The sequence below is a fragment of the Lytechinus pictus genome, chromosome 5 (assembly GCF_037042905.1).
Source record: "Lytechinus pictus isolate F3 Inbred chromosome 5, Lp3.0, whole genome shotgun sequence".
Lineage (NCBI taxonomy): Eukaryota > Metazoa > Echinodermata > Echinoidea > Temnopleuroida > Toxopneustidae > Lytechinus > Lytechinus pictus.
Genome location: NC_087249.1, coordinates 47451395 through 47466308, shown reverse-complemented (window position 1 = coordinate 47466308; position 14914 = coordinate 47451395). Strand labels below are relative to the sequence as shown.

The 14914-nt window shown below is 37.3% G+C and overlaps 1 protein-coding gene across 1 annotated transcript; it reads right to left on the bottom strand.

Moving 5' to 3' along the window:
* Nucleotides 1–81: 81 nt before the first annotated feature.
* Nucleotides 82–8813, bottom strand: LOC129261170 (neurotrypsin-like). The gene is made up of 5 exons (XM_054899230.2): nt 8550–8813; nt 6232–6552; nt 5593–5922; nt 3330–3641; nt 82–2398 (listed from the first exon to the last, which is right to left on the bottom strand). The coding sequence occupies exons 1-5, from the start codon at nt 8620–8622 to the stop codon at nt 2112–2114; spliced, it is 1323 nt and encodes a 440-aa protein (XP_054755205.2). The 5' UTR covers nt 8623–8813; the 3' UTR covers nt 82–2111.
* Nucleotides 8814–14914: the final 6101 nt, after the last annotated feature.

Genomic DNA, 14914 nt, shown 5'->3' with positions numbered 1-14914 from the left:
AATATGTAAGGGGTATTTCGGATAATCATGCTTGATAATGAAACACTTGATAATACTGACGAACCAAATGAACATCATACAATAACATTGTTTTACATCGGTTTATCCCCAATATTCAATTAAATCAATTACAATCCACGCAAAGTAGATCATCGCCTTAACTCGCTACATGCATCGAATCTGGCGTTGATCCGTCAAACAGTTGTTTAGTTGTAAAAAGTATATAAGGTCAATTTTGGGGTAGGCATGTTCGTGTAGGCACTAAAAACTAACAAACCATAATTAAGAGAACCATTTTCCAAATGAGAGACCATGTTACATAGCCTTCTCCCGCTCTTTCCTTGAAAATATAACAATGTAGGCCACACATCCACCTTTTTGGTGCTCAATGAACTCTATTACCCCGGCTAAGGTAGTCTATCGATTCCGGTGCTCAAAGCTTTTTGAGGAGTTAAAGATCAAGTTTTACCCATCAAATAACTGATGATAAATATATCTTAATATAATCAAGCAAAACACTGAAAATATAAACGATAACAGATGCAAAAATAAGAAAGTTATGAGAATTTAAAAGTGTTGCTTATTTTTCGGAAAACAATGATATGCACGTCAATGGAGACGTGCAAATATGAAAACCACTAACGTAATTCTCGAATAAAAATCTTCTTCCAATGATGTAAATTCTAGTTTAACTCCTCATCGAACATGCAATTCAGTCTTTAAATTCATTTTTTTAAATTCATTTTGTGACTTGATGGAGGTCTTCTTGATCATCAAATCTATGAAAATTGAAATATTTGGTATTCCAGATAAAATATGCAAGAGAATTCACGAGTGTGAGAGACATAACCGACTCCCTGCTTTGCATACTAACCAGGATGTGAATTTGAATGTTTTGTGAAAATTACCCAAATGACATTGCCAAAACTCCTTTGTTTCATATCGAATATTGATGGAAATATCAGTGCTGTGACTGTCTGATTTTCTCTATTCAAGCATTTCATACTACACCTTATGAATTCAACATTAAAACAATCATACGGTATTGTGTTTTTGTTATTGTTTTTATTCATCCCAGTAAAAAAGGGGAATTTCAGCCGCTGTGTATACATCAAACGGAAGAAATTATTCAATTTGAATTTGACAATTGAATGGCAAAATACAGAAAAAAAAAATCTTCAAAGACATTGCATTGGTCAGGACCTTCGATCATACAATATTTGCCATCCGAATTTGTGCTTTAAACACACAGTTGGTTGCTTGATTATTACCTACCTAAGTAAGGTGTGTGTCTCTGAAAAAAGACTTTGTGAACATTTCTCACCCCTTCTTGTTCTCCGTCTATGTTATACTATACATAATCTGCTAACTCTCCGCCTAAATAACTCATAAGTTATTATTGGAATTTGAGAAACTAAAAAAAAGGAATTAATTTCCGGCAAGATTTAAACAAGCTGGGCAAGAGTCTCCCCATCGATGAGGCATGTTGTTCAGTGTTGAACAAGGTTCTTAGATCACAGTCGTTCACCGTGAAGAGGGCAGGCTGTAATCGCAACTCAAGGCGATGTAGAATACGCTCTTCGTATTCAAAGTAACAACTGGCTTGCCGAGTGTCGTGTAAAATTAGCGACGCACTCCAAATTCGTTTCTCCCACAGGCGGCCTGTTGTAATGAGGGGTTTTTAAGCACGGCAGACCAAGCTCTTATCACGTCTTCATCAGTAATACTCCACAAACAAAATTAAGGTTTTATCAGCTCTGCCTGCTAAGCGAAAACATGAAAAAGAAAAGCGCTCGTTAAACCCATTTTGCACTTTCACTGTATACATAGTGAACTTATTAACTTGGACTTGTTTCACGAAGGCGATGTCATGCTACAACAACGATAAATTTTGCCATTCCACACAAACCCTACCTTAGCGAATTGGCTGTTCCATTTTGGGGCAGTGGGATAGCATGCGGAGATTATATGTCTAGGTTACTAGAAGATGTAAACTTTTTCTTTTAAATCAGCTGTCGAGGCTTTTTTTCTGTCGGAGATAATGTTATCATAATTTCAGGTTCGAAAAGTACACTTTCTTCACAGTGGTAATCTACAGTTGTCTAATATCTTCACACAGAGGTATCTCCTTGTGGTTTTGTTGGAAACTGTCCAATATCATCGTAAGATGGCGGTGACACCTTTTCTCCATAAGTATCCGACTTTGGATTCAGTGGTTCACCGGCAGCAGGTTCTTCTCCGTCTTGCGTTGTTCCTTCCGGCGTCGATTCCACAACAGTTGTGGCATTTGAGCTTCCATTTAAGAGACACCTTAGACAACATTTACAAACGGCTATAACAACGCTTAGACAACCGAGAACTATGCCAGTTATTTGTATCCAGGACAGAGGTCCCTTGTCTGTATGAAAAAGAAAACAAGAAAAATATCAAATAAAATTTAGCATGAACTTGACACGATATCATTTAAAATCAACTTGACATAATACATGTATTATTTAAATATTGTTACTTGCCCAGCTTTTTTAAATGTAGGATTGTCTTGAAAGCCCTGCGTCCAATCTTTGTAGCCATTATTTTAAAATGTATCAACTTGATGACAATTTTATTCAAATCACGGTAAAATAGCCCACGATCAGCCGATGTTTGTCTTTTTCAGGGAGTTCGTTCATAAACGAACAAAACAATATCGAGGGAAAAACATAAATAAAAAAGTATTAAAATTTACAAATCAAAAGCACAAGTAAAAATATGTTTAAAAAAACAGTGGATTTCAAGACATTAGGACTTTTTCAACTGTATATACAGATGCATTGAGCTTATTTTGCGAATGTTTCATGCCATTTAATTAAACTTCAGGATCCAATAATATATGCAACTATACTATTTCTTGCAAAGTTTGTTTTAGTGTACTTTTGAAAACTTATACTCTTTTTAATTTTCAGAGTGCACAACATTTCTTCCTCGATGTCGTCTACAACTTTTGAGATCGGATTCAAAACATACGAGTAGTTTTCTTTACGTAAATCTATGGAGGCCGGTCTGTTTTAATCTTGTAATGAACGTACATTACCATAATAAGTTCAATTTGAGTAGCGCTTAATACTTACGTTTATGATTTGGAAAATAATTGAACAATGATGTACATTTACAAAGTACATTGCAATTTATTATTTAACAATACCAACTTAAAATAACCGAATTATAGAAAATTAAGCATAAATGTGTAAAATTCGAAAGGAGTCTAACGATACATACACTATAAATGAGACAAAGAGACACCTATACTCGAATGCATACCACAAGATACAGAAGAAATATGACATACTCACTTCTGCATTTAATAGCGATGTCATCATCGTGAGTGCAGTTGTCATGAACACCCCATCCTCGAGACTTGCAAGATCGCAGTGATCGCCCCAAGCCGATGCAGTTCACATCATCCAGGAGGATCATCCCGCTTCCACCAGGGACATTGAGGACGCTGGTCCTGGCTGCATCGTCGTACCCCAAACCCATGCACACTACGTCAGCTTCATCCTTGGTCCATCTGCTGTTGCAAACAGTGCCCCAGATACCCTGGTAATACACCTCCACTCGCCCATGGGCTTGGCTGCTCCCGTCCGCGAGGCGCGAATCTCCATCTGAACAATTAATGCACAGTAAAGACACTGTTTCTCATTTTTGTTATACAACGCTGTATATGAACCTTGCAGTTGTTGCTTAAACAGTCTGAACGAGTGTTTACAAATTGTAAACTAAGTTTGATTTTAGTATCAAATTCTCAATGAACTAAGCATTTTTGTTTAACCCTAACCAGATCGGGCTTATTTTTGGTATTATATGACAGGGGAGGGGGGGGGTGGTTGAGATCTCGGCCGCCGATCGCGCGAACGCCGTGAAAATTAGCATGATAATAGTGTGGGATGTGATCTACAAGGCTGTGTGGTTGATTTTTCTTTTAAGATTTTATTTTAATATGAATTAGTTATGCTAATTTATGCGTAAAACATATGTTTACTCTAATTCATAAAAAACTCCTAGAATGCTAATTTTTGGTGTTTAAATTCTTTACAGCATTGCTAACTATTACAAATGAAAACACTCTGGTTTGAATATGAATTTATTGTTTTATGAATTATGTATTTCTTTTTTCTCGGCCTTTTGTTTTTCTTTGCCCCCCCCCCCCCCAAAAAAAAAAAGCAGAACCTTTATGAAGGATAAGTATGCTAAAATCAATTAACTTCAGCTGATGAAAGTAAAAATAACCATATCTGTATGAATAAGATGAGAAAACTCACTTCACATTGACTTTGTCCACAAAATCATGTTTTTGAGCATTTTGGGTCTCACATGCACTTACCTTATGTTGCGAAATATTTCAACCGCATACCCGGGCATCGTAAATTATTTTGGGCTCAAAAGATATGCAAGACTTCCAAGTAAAAAGTCAGCGAGTGGCGCGTGCGAAAAATTTCGCCCAGCGGAATGGTCACGGAAAATGTCGAGGGGGGTTTGATTCACCCCCCCCCCCCTGGCGGTTATAGGGGTAAACTCTTAAACAACTACTCTAGGGTACATAATTATAGTAAGCAGCATTGTATAGAATTTTAAAAACAGTATTTTACTGTGTCTCAAGATTATGAAAATTCAGACGGTGCCAGTATTAATATCTTTAATGACGTAACAATGACTACCAAGATGACCTACATTGGAACATTCATATGACAAAGTACCTGCAAGTTTTATTCATGATGTCATAATTACTATTTGGTGTGTTAATACGATATGTGATAATACACACTGAAAAAGAAGAATATCTACATGTATCGTTAATTGGTTATAACGTAGCAGACCTCTTGATAAGTTTTCTTATCTTTACTGAAAAGGAACACCCTATCCTGTCCATCGAAACAAAGGTTACTTTCGCCAATAATGTGTAAGAAGGTAGGAGCATTCTACCTTTTTGATCAACCCTTGCTCCGTGGTATTTCTTTTTTTTCTTTGCCTCACATGGGAATGTATGGTAGGTTTGAACTGCTGTCGACCCGACAAGATGGTAAGATATTTTATCTGACCATGTCGACATAATGGTGCTTTTATTCAACATGGTGAGATAATATGTCTTACCAAGTCGTCCTAGTAGCCTTACGATGTTTACAACGCGAGAAATGTTATCTTGTTAAGCCGACTATATAGAAAGTTGTATGTCGACATGGCGAGATATGTTACCTTATCAAGTCAACTTATAAAAAGTTGTAGGTCGTCATGGAGAGATACGTTATTTCACCAAGTCGTCTTATAAAAAGTTGTATGGTAGTCTGCTGTGCAAACGCTTCACTCGAGATGAATACACAGCCTAGAATGACTTCTGTACTCTGTACTGAAGGCCAAATAGCAAATTTTTAATCTGCTAGTTTCTGTCAAAGTTTCAATCAGATTCTGTGCCAGCAGACTAGCCAGATGTCGCCATGACGAAATACATTTTCTTGCCAAGCAGATAGTGAGATACTGGTGGACGTATCTCGCCATGTCAACATAATAACTTATCAATAATTAAGTTTCCGTAGAAATGACCTCCGAGAATGGTCTAACCTTCTGTATGTAGACACACCACACCGATATTCTTATCATTGCTGCATTCGGATGAAACCCATTCACTTCTGGAACATTCCTCCAGGCGATTCTCGTTGCCTTTGCACACGACAGGATCCAGCCACCCTCGGCCACTTCCATCTCCAAATCCAGTTCCAGTGCTGAAGGAGGCTCCTCCTTTGAATCCAAGCTGTCTGCAGGCTGCTTTGGTTTCTGCTAGTCCCCATTTCTTGCCACACACCGTGCCCCATTCGGCATGGTAGAAAACCTCTAGGCGTCCTTGGTTAGTTTCATTGCCATCCATCAAACGTAGGTCTCCCTCAGCCGGTTCTTAAATCCAATACAATAATTTAAAAAAAAAGTATTAATGCGAGGATATGACAGAGAATAGTTTTCATGCCTCTTGCATCCCTAAATTCTCACAACGGTTCTTGGTATATTTATTGTCCTCACAAATTTAAGACGCGTAGAGCCGCACTGCCCACCTGAATTTATGACTAATATCGTGGCTTCATAACAATTAAAACAATGATGATATTAAACGCGACGTGAGCTAAGGGAACTTTAGTCATAACGTTATATTCAGCGTTTACGGAACTTCCGTCACAAAAACACAAAGCTGCCAACTGACCAACTTACCAGCATCAACCAGGCACCTGACTCCTGCATCCTCTGAATGGTCACATATGTCATAATCACTAAAGGAACATTCCGAGAGCAACTTCTCTGTGCCACTGCACTGTACCTCCCTCATCCAGATCCTGCCGACTCCTCCGCCAAACAGCGACCTTGTGAATGCCAACTCCGCTCCCGGGTTACCCAACTGACGACACACCACTTTGGCGTCAGATATATCCCAACTATCGTCACATATTGTTCCCCATTCACCATTCTTGTAGATTTCTACACGCCCCTCGTTGGATGTAAGGCCATCGACGAGTCGCAGCGATCCCTCGATAGCTGTAAGACGCAATGGGAACCATAAACATTAATATCAAAATCATCTAATTTCTACGTGTGTGTTTTCTTGTTTGAAACCGGGGTGAACTTCCCCCACTGTCAATCTTTTCATGGTGTCAAGCCTAGTGTCAATTGGAGAACGGCTCAAAAGATAATTTTTCTCAATTTCTGTAGAGCTATCAAAGTTTGCAGGGCCCTGGAAACGGATTTTAAGTGGGGTGCGGATGTAAATTTGAAAAGCAAAAAAAAAAAAAAAAAAAAAGGTTTCACTACAAAATGAAGGTGATTTTGGCTACATTTTCCATTTTTAAACATCTTCCGGAATACTTGGTGGTTTTGCCTGTGGAGAATATAATACACGCAGCACCCCAAGGACAATTTTTGATGGTGCTTCACGCAGCCCCGCAGCATCCCCCCTTCTCAGGGCCATGAAAGTTTGCGTGGCAATTGAAACACAATTATGACGTAGCGAAAGTGACTAGGTACATTCACGGGGCGGGATCCTTACATTAGATTAGGACCATCCCCGTCCCCTCAATAAACCTGAACCGAACTCAATTAAGTATATAATATAACTATAAAACCAAGACGAGCAATAATGATAATGAAAACTAAATATAGTACGATAGAATAAAACAATAAGAAACTCAAATATACTTCAATATATTATGATAGATGATCTAATATTCATATAAAACCTATAGGCACTATGTTGGAACATTAAAAAAGTTACTGTGCAAGTTGACGATTATTGATTGTTTTGCCCATAAAATAGTGATCACAGCTAATAGACAGAGTTTGAATATATGTCCGACATTTCATCCTTTGATAATCCATGACCTTTGTGTCCATGTGGTCCCTGTGGTATCTTCTAATAATGATACAATAATGTACATATATATATATATAAATAAAAGAGTTGCCAAAGCTGTTGTACATGTATAACTTTACACATTTTGTATACTTTCTCCCATACGTGTACTGTATCAAAGCAATAGCTTTGATCCAGCTGAAGCATGGCGGCTTGTCATTGTTCGAAACCCACCTTCACCCGACAAAGGAAATTATAATTGGTATAGTGTCGAAAATCTGTCTATCTGACGGTCAATCGGATCGGGGTCGCCTTAGCCACTAACCCGTCTCTGTGGTCTAGTGGTTAAGGCACCGGCGTTCAAAGCTGGGGGCCCGGGTTCGATTCCCGGCAGGGACATTTTTTCGGCATCACCAATTTTTCCAAAGGGTAGATAGCTCTGGGGAACCTTGATTTAAGCTACGCCTACCATTGTTCTCTTCATCCATTTCTTTACAATATATATATATATATATATATATATATATATATATATATATATATACACAATAATATCTATATATATAAAATTATAATAATAATGATACAGGGCTATTAAGCGAATGAACATAGTACATACGATAATAAAAAAAAACCAAGGCAAAGGTTTGGTTTATAATGTCGTATTGCCAAATTAGTTTGCTGTGCAAATCATTAAATGATTAAAGGAAAGGTGGTCTTAATATGCTGCCTTGTGTACTAACTAAAGGTCCATTTTGAAACAGTCCTTTTTTTGTGCTTGTCTCGTGTGAAACCCGTTTGTTGATAAAAAATAAATCAGGGTCTGTGCCTGAAGAGAAGACTAACCACCGCCGGCCTCGAATCCACCTATCCTTCCCTTGTCTCCTATCCCCACGCAGGCCTGGGCCTTGTCTACTCCGCGGATGATACTCACGTATACACGCCTTAAAATCCACAAGAACATAACAACAACATTGAGTTCAACATTAACACACGTAACCATCCAGAGGGCCGAGGGTTGCGTTTAAATTTTGTGATCAGTCACCCTGCAGTGTAAAGCAGAATTTTGCATAGACTGACTATGGATCAAAATCTCCAACTCCAAGGTCTCACTATTTAAAGTAACCATTGTTTTCCTTCTCTCTATATATAGATATATACATTATCGCTACCATATATACCTTACCTTGTCCTGCTAAAAACTGATTGCTACATGATGGAATTATAATGAAAGATAAAAGCAAGAACAGCACATCCATTACCAAGTATTGGGATTTTCACGGTTGGTAGCCATACCATGGTACATGATGCGTTGATCGGGAGAAGTATATAGCGCTGTAGCGTGAGATTATTATGTACATGTACATGTGCAGTGCAGTACAAGTGCAGTACATGACTTGTGTAGCCATATGCAGCGGCCCGGTGAAGCGGTGGATAGTACATTGACACCGCCCTCCTTCCGTTGGAATTACTCCGTGAGCGAGGAACCTGGATGCCCTTGGTCGTGCTTGGCAGACCGGCGCATCGTCATGAGATATCTCCTTGATTTAATCATGACTGTTAATTTAACAGTTGGTGCATAACATGAACAATCTCCCCGACAATCTCTTTGAATAATGATTTTTTTTACCGAATCTTCAGAAGCTATTTGTATAAATTGCGAAAGAGAATATTAATGATAATAATAATAGTATTGACAATACACTGCAAACACACCGGTGTTGATTTAACACCTGCCCGGTATCTATATCAGTCCCCCGGGATCAGTCCACACCAGAGAATCGTAACACCAGTTAAGAATCAAACCAATAATGGTTTAACACTAAATGTGTACCTATATTATAACGCCAAACCAGTGTTGTCTCAACGGTTTACTGGCGGATGGTCTATTATCACTCGGTCTAATCATATCAGATGGGCTAACAACATTCGGGCTAAACCCACTTAGTCCAATTCTCTTTTGGTCTAATGACCACTTGGTCTAATAGCCAATTAGTCTAATGACCACTTGGTCTAATATCCACTTGGTCTAATGGCCACTTGGTCTAATAGCCAATTGGTCTAATGACCACTTGGTCTAATAGCCACTTGGTCTAATTTCCACTTGGTCTAATTTCCAGATAGTCTAACATTCATTTCGTCTACATGCCATTTGGTCTAATTTGTAAAGTCTGCATGGTGACTTGTTTTCAATTTTCTGGTGAAATTTTTAAAGTTATACTTTCCGCGCGCCGGCTTCGAATCTTCACACGCGCGCCCCTCGATATTGGAGTACAGTTAGAGTGACGTATATTTCGTCCACTACTGAATTTTGAAAATATGGGGATTTTCTAAAGCCTGTGGGGACCAAAAAAATTATTTGGGGATTAAACAAACTTTGGGGATTTTTGTTGTTGTCTGTTTCAGGGGATTTTTGAAGGTTTTGGTGAAAAACAATCAAATTTGCTATATTTATGTAAAATAACGCTAATATAGAGGTGAAAAAATATGATTTTTATTTATCGACCTCTATGTTTACGATCTACTGTAGATAGTCAACGCTGGCTTAACCCAATCATGGTTCCCAACTTTTCAAGAAAACAAAAATCCCTGATTTTTCTCTGATGAAGTTGAAAAATTCCTTGATAATTATTTAAACCCATTCCCAGTTTCTCATGTTTTCTAAGTTGTTGCAGTGAATTACATGTATTATTATTATTTTAGTTATGCATGTATAGTGTACCAGTAGGCCTATACTTGTATTGTAGTAGAAGAGGCTACACAAAAAAAAACCACCATAACATGTCATTCAATGAATGTTGTTTTAATATACAACAAAATATAACAGAGTCTGACTGACTATCATGCTTTCGACTTTTGGGCCGATCAAATTCCCTGATTTTGCCCTCATTTGAGTAATTTTCCCCGGATTTGACTCCCTGACTGGAAAAACGTTTTAAAAAATCCCTGATTTCCTTTATTTCCCTGATGTGGTGGAAACCTTGCCAATCCATTTTAAGGAAGAGGCGAAGAAGTAGAACAAAAAACAGAATGCGAAGATATATAAGATGAATGACTACTGTGGTGATAACTGATAAAGGTCTGCAAGGGTAGACTACATGTATACTATGTTATTACACGTCATAATGATGTGGCTGCTACCAAGATGGTCGCAGTGATGTTGTCGCAGCTAACCCAATAGACCTGTACAGTGTTATCAAACTATATCTAACTGGTCTGTTATTTGCCTCCAAACTAACTATTGAAATAACTAAACAAATCTTCATAACAAAATTGCATGATCTAGTGGCTTTGTGAGTTTTGGAATCCCCCAAACTGCATAACTAGGCCATCAAGTTCAAGTATCGTCCGTAATGGTGCATAACAATGATTTAAAAGAGGCATAAACATGTTTACCAGATACGTATCCACACAATCAATTACATTATATTTTCGTTCCTTTCTTCATAATAATTTTATTCTGATGAAACCCCGCCATTCGACCATTATAAGCTACAAGGTCCCCAACTTATTGTTCTGTAAATGTGCATGCGGTGATGTAATGATTATGAGTATGATGTAATTTTTATCATCATCTTATAATCGATATACAGGCCTAATTATGAGAATTATTTTATTATAATAATTTTTTTGATGAGCTACTATCTTGTCATCGATAGTACTTCACGGTGAGGTTTTGCGCTCACCAGCTCTACCCCAGCTCTACCCCTCCGGATCCTGGCGATATGTATTAACTGATGCATGGTATTTATCCATTGCGTATCATATTGGCTAATTCTAGATAAAATAAATAATAATGAATGATGCTATAGTAGAATAAATGGACATTAGACCAAGTGTGAATTAGACCAAATAAAAATTAGACCAAGTGACGATTAGCCTAACTGGTCATTAGACCAAGTGGTCATTAGACCAATTGGATATTAGACCAAGTGGAAATTAGACTAAATAGAAATTAGACCAAGTGGAAATTAGAGATTTAGACCTACTCAACGAGGCACTCTATTCAAGTTTTGTAAATCATGAAAAGGATGAGTAAGTGGGGATCTTCCTTACATAAATAATGCGAGCGCAGAGCGCGAGCAGAAATTTTTTATATACGTTTTGAACTGATCGAAAATGTACCTGTTAAAGACTGCTAGCACTTAGCCATGAAAACGTTACATATTTCAATAAATAAATAATGCGAGCGCAAAGCGCGAGCTGAAAATTTTTGACATTTCTACATAAAGAATTTAAAATTTTAATTAATTTTTGTAATCGTGAACAGGATAAGTATATAACTAAACAATTAATGCGAGCGCGAAGCGAGCGGGAAAAAAAATCGAGATTTACACCTAAAAACGTGACACTATTCATGTTTTGTAAATCATGAAAAGAATGAGTAATAGGGGATCTTCCTACATTAATAATGCGAGCACAAAGCGCGAGCAGAAAATTTTTGATATTGTGATCTGAAACTGGATAATGATTTAATAGAGAACACGTTGACTATCTGAATAAACATGCGTGCATGTGTTTCATATTCAGACCTAGAATCTTCTTGGCATTCTAAATACATCTTTTATCATGAAAATCAAAGCGAGCGCGAAGCGCGAGCTTAAACCTTTTGATATTCCGATCTGAAAAAAAGAGTCAATTTCAGCTTTAAATTGCAAGCACTTTGTAGGAAAATTGTGAGGTGGATATGGATCGCACTTAATAAAGAGCTAATATTTTTAATATTATTCATGTTTTTACTTTGAGTTTTAACATAGGACCGGGACATCCTTAGGACATGCATAATTATGAAAATGATGACTATCGTCCTATTCCTCTTGCTAAGTGAGAGATGAAACAAAAGGGACATTTTAATTATCAAAGCAATATCTTATTTATTAATGCCTAGTGAGGGCACGAAATCTGATGTTATTATGGCTTGAAAACTGGACATTTCAAGCACTTTTGTAATTATAAATAGGATGCATCAAGTTAATATATTTCAACCATCAATGCGAGCGCAAATCGCTAGCCAAAAATTTTGATTAAACTGTCATGAAAATGGGGTTTTAAGTAGTTTGTTGTATAATCAATATTGAGACATACATAACTCGCCAATCAAAATGCGAGCATGCAGCGCTAGCTGATACGTTTAGACAATCAGACCTGAAAAGGGATATTTTGAAAACTTTATGGAACACAGGAAAATAATAGGTACCTGATAAATCAAAATTTGCGAGCGCACAGCACGAGCAGAAAATGTTAATATTCAGACCATAAAACTGACATTTTTACAGAGCACTTTTTAAAAACAATTTGTAAATCACACAAAATAATGAAAGTTCGATTTCCGAGGTGAAATATGTTATATATATTGACTTCCAAACTTTATATCTAAACTCCATATCGAACAAGATATGAAAATCACCTAACAGTCAATGCAAGCGCGAAGCGCGAGCGAAAATTTTATATAATGAAAGATTATTTGTATTTTCCAAGTTTTCCCCTACTCTTATTTTATCTCCTCTCTTTTCCCTCCTTTTTCCCCTTTTTTCTTCCTTTCGTTTTTTCTTCTTTTTTTTTGCTCCGCCAATAGGGGAGGCCCGGCCCCCCCCCCTGGATCCGTCTATGGAATTTCACCGACTTTCTTTTGTTTTTTATTGTTTTTACCAATATTCCGACCAAAACCTGGTCGGTGAAAATCATCCAATGAGAGCGCGGGCTGCTATGACGACATATTGAATATGAGCTCATCTTGAATGGCGACCCGTGGATTCTTGGCGAAGAGTGACGACGAAATATCAAAGAGCATTTGAATATGCCTCTAAAATGCTAAATAGTGACCGATTTAAGGATTTGCAAGTCGTTGAAATTAAATCTTCACTGAAAAGACGAGATGTTTTTGTAAATCTACCCACAGGATATGGAAAAAATGTAATCTTTCATGCGATTCCAATATGCGTCGATTATCGATCTCCGCGGTGCAGTGAGGGAATGCTGGAGTCGAGTTGTGCAGTTAGTGGTGCTTCCCCTTGACTCGAGTCTGACCAGGCCGATCTCCCGGGAAGTTTCGGGGCGGTGATGGGTCTGTTACGGCTAGTACTACTACTACTACTACTAGTAGTAGTAGTAGTAGTAGTAGTAGTACCACTACTTGTAGCATTTTGCTGGTTATATCCCCTTTAGTGTCCCGCAATTAAATTAATCCCATGCAGAATAGTGGACTACTAGGACGAAACACCTTTGACATGTTTACTATGTGACCAGTAATATTCATGACTCATGTCTATTCATTAGGAAGACTTTCCTCATGAATATATAATTCAATTCAGCTCAAATGTCAAGAGGCCAATCAATGTAACATGAAAATTAATATGCTTTATATATCAGGATTAATGCTAAGCATTTTCAATGAATTATGAATTATGAACGGGTTACGGCTTGGCAAACCCTCGTCCAATTGACAGACAGATAAAAAGATCTTCAAACTCAACAATTACTTCTTCTCCTTTACCCACATAGACATTTTTCTTTCGAAAAGGGATGATAGCTCTTGTGATTGTCATTTATTTCACAGTATAAATATACACACACCATCACACAAAATAATGAAAATGTGTTTTCCACCAAGGAAATAAAGTGATAAATATACTAATAGAAGGAAAATCAAAGAATTCTCATACATTTCACTCTAACTAGTTTCGTTTCAATAATTCAGAAAGTGTCTTTCTGAAAAATTAGAACGAAACTAGTCAGAGTGAAATTTGTGAGCATTCTTCGATTTTTTTGTATTAGTTTGTTTATTATTGTTATAATGTGTGTTTATGTATATATATGTATATTCATTACATTCTCCGTATGTATATATATGATATTTTTCTAGCTTTCTTTATATGATGCATGCCTGTTTGTGTGTGGGCGTTTACGTGTAAAATATTTGTATGTGTGTTAATGAGAACATGGGAACTAGTGACAAGCACGTAGCAAAACTTCAATTTCAACTGTATTAACATTTAATAAGCATTGCAAACTAAGTTAAATGTTTTGTCTTAAATCTAGACTTGATGTGGAATCACAATGTATATGTTCAAATATATAATTGGCTGGTGAGGCCCCGGAAAGGCTGAAAAAGAAATAAGACTATGTCGTCCGTTTTGGTCAGCCCTATGCTACTGCTTGTCAAATTATGTTCACCCATCAATAAAGCTCCGTCATGTCCATGATCAAACATTTGTCAATTCGACCCATTGGATCCCCTCCAAAAACGCTTATACGGGATTGGTGTGGGATTGTGTTAGTTACTTTCGATGTTGATCCTTCTTGTTATTAAGGAACCCCAAACATTTTGGTTTATGTGCATTCTGGCTCACTACACAGTACGACCCCATCTGCTCGCACTCTCCCTACCTTTAGAACTTTTTTTTTCATTTTAATTAGCCTAAAAAGCAGGTAACCTGTAGTACTTTTGTAGTATATGGATAAATCCGACAATTTTTCGAAATGGTGTTAGATAAGAGTGGTTTGCATAATCCGCTGCTATAAATAATACATTTTGACCTCCAATTTTACTTC

Excerpts from the sequence above, each read along its gene's own strand:
- LOC129261170 (XM_054899230.2), bottom strand. The coding sequence starts at position 8,622 with ATGGATGTGCTGTTCTTGCTTTTATCTTTCATTATAATTCCATCATGT. Across the intron at positions 6,553-8,549 it reads TCAGTTTTTAGCAGGACAAG|CTATCGAGGGATCGCTGCGA; the intron begins GTAAGGTATATA and ends TGCGTCTTACAG. Across the intron at positions 5,923-6,231 it reads CAGGTGCCTGGTTGATGCTG|AACCGGCTGAGGGAGACCTA; the intron begins GTAAGTTGGTCA and ends ATTGGATTTAAG.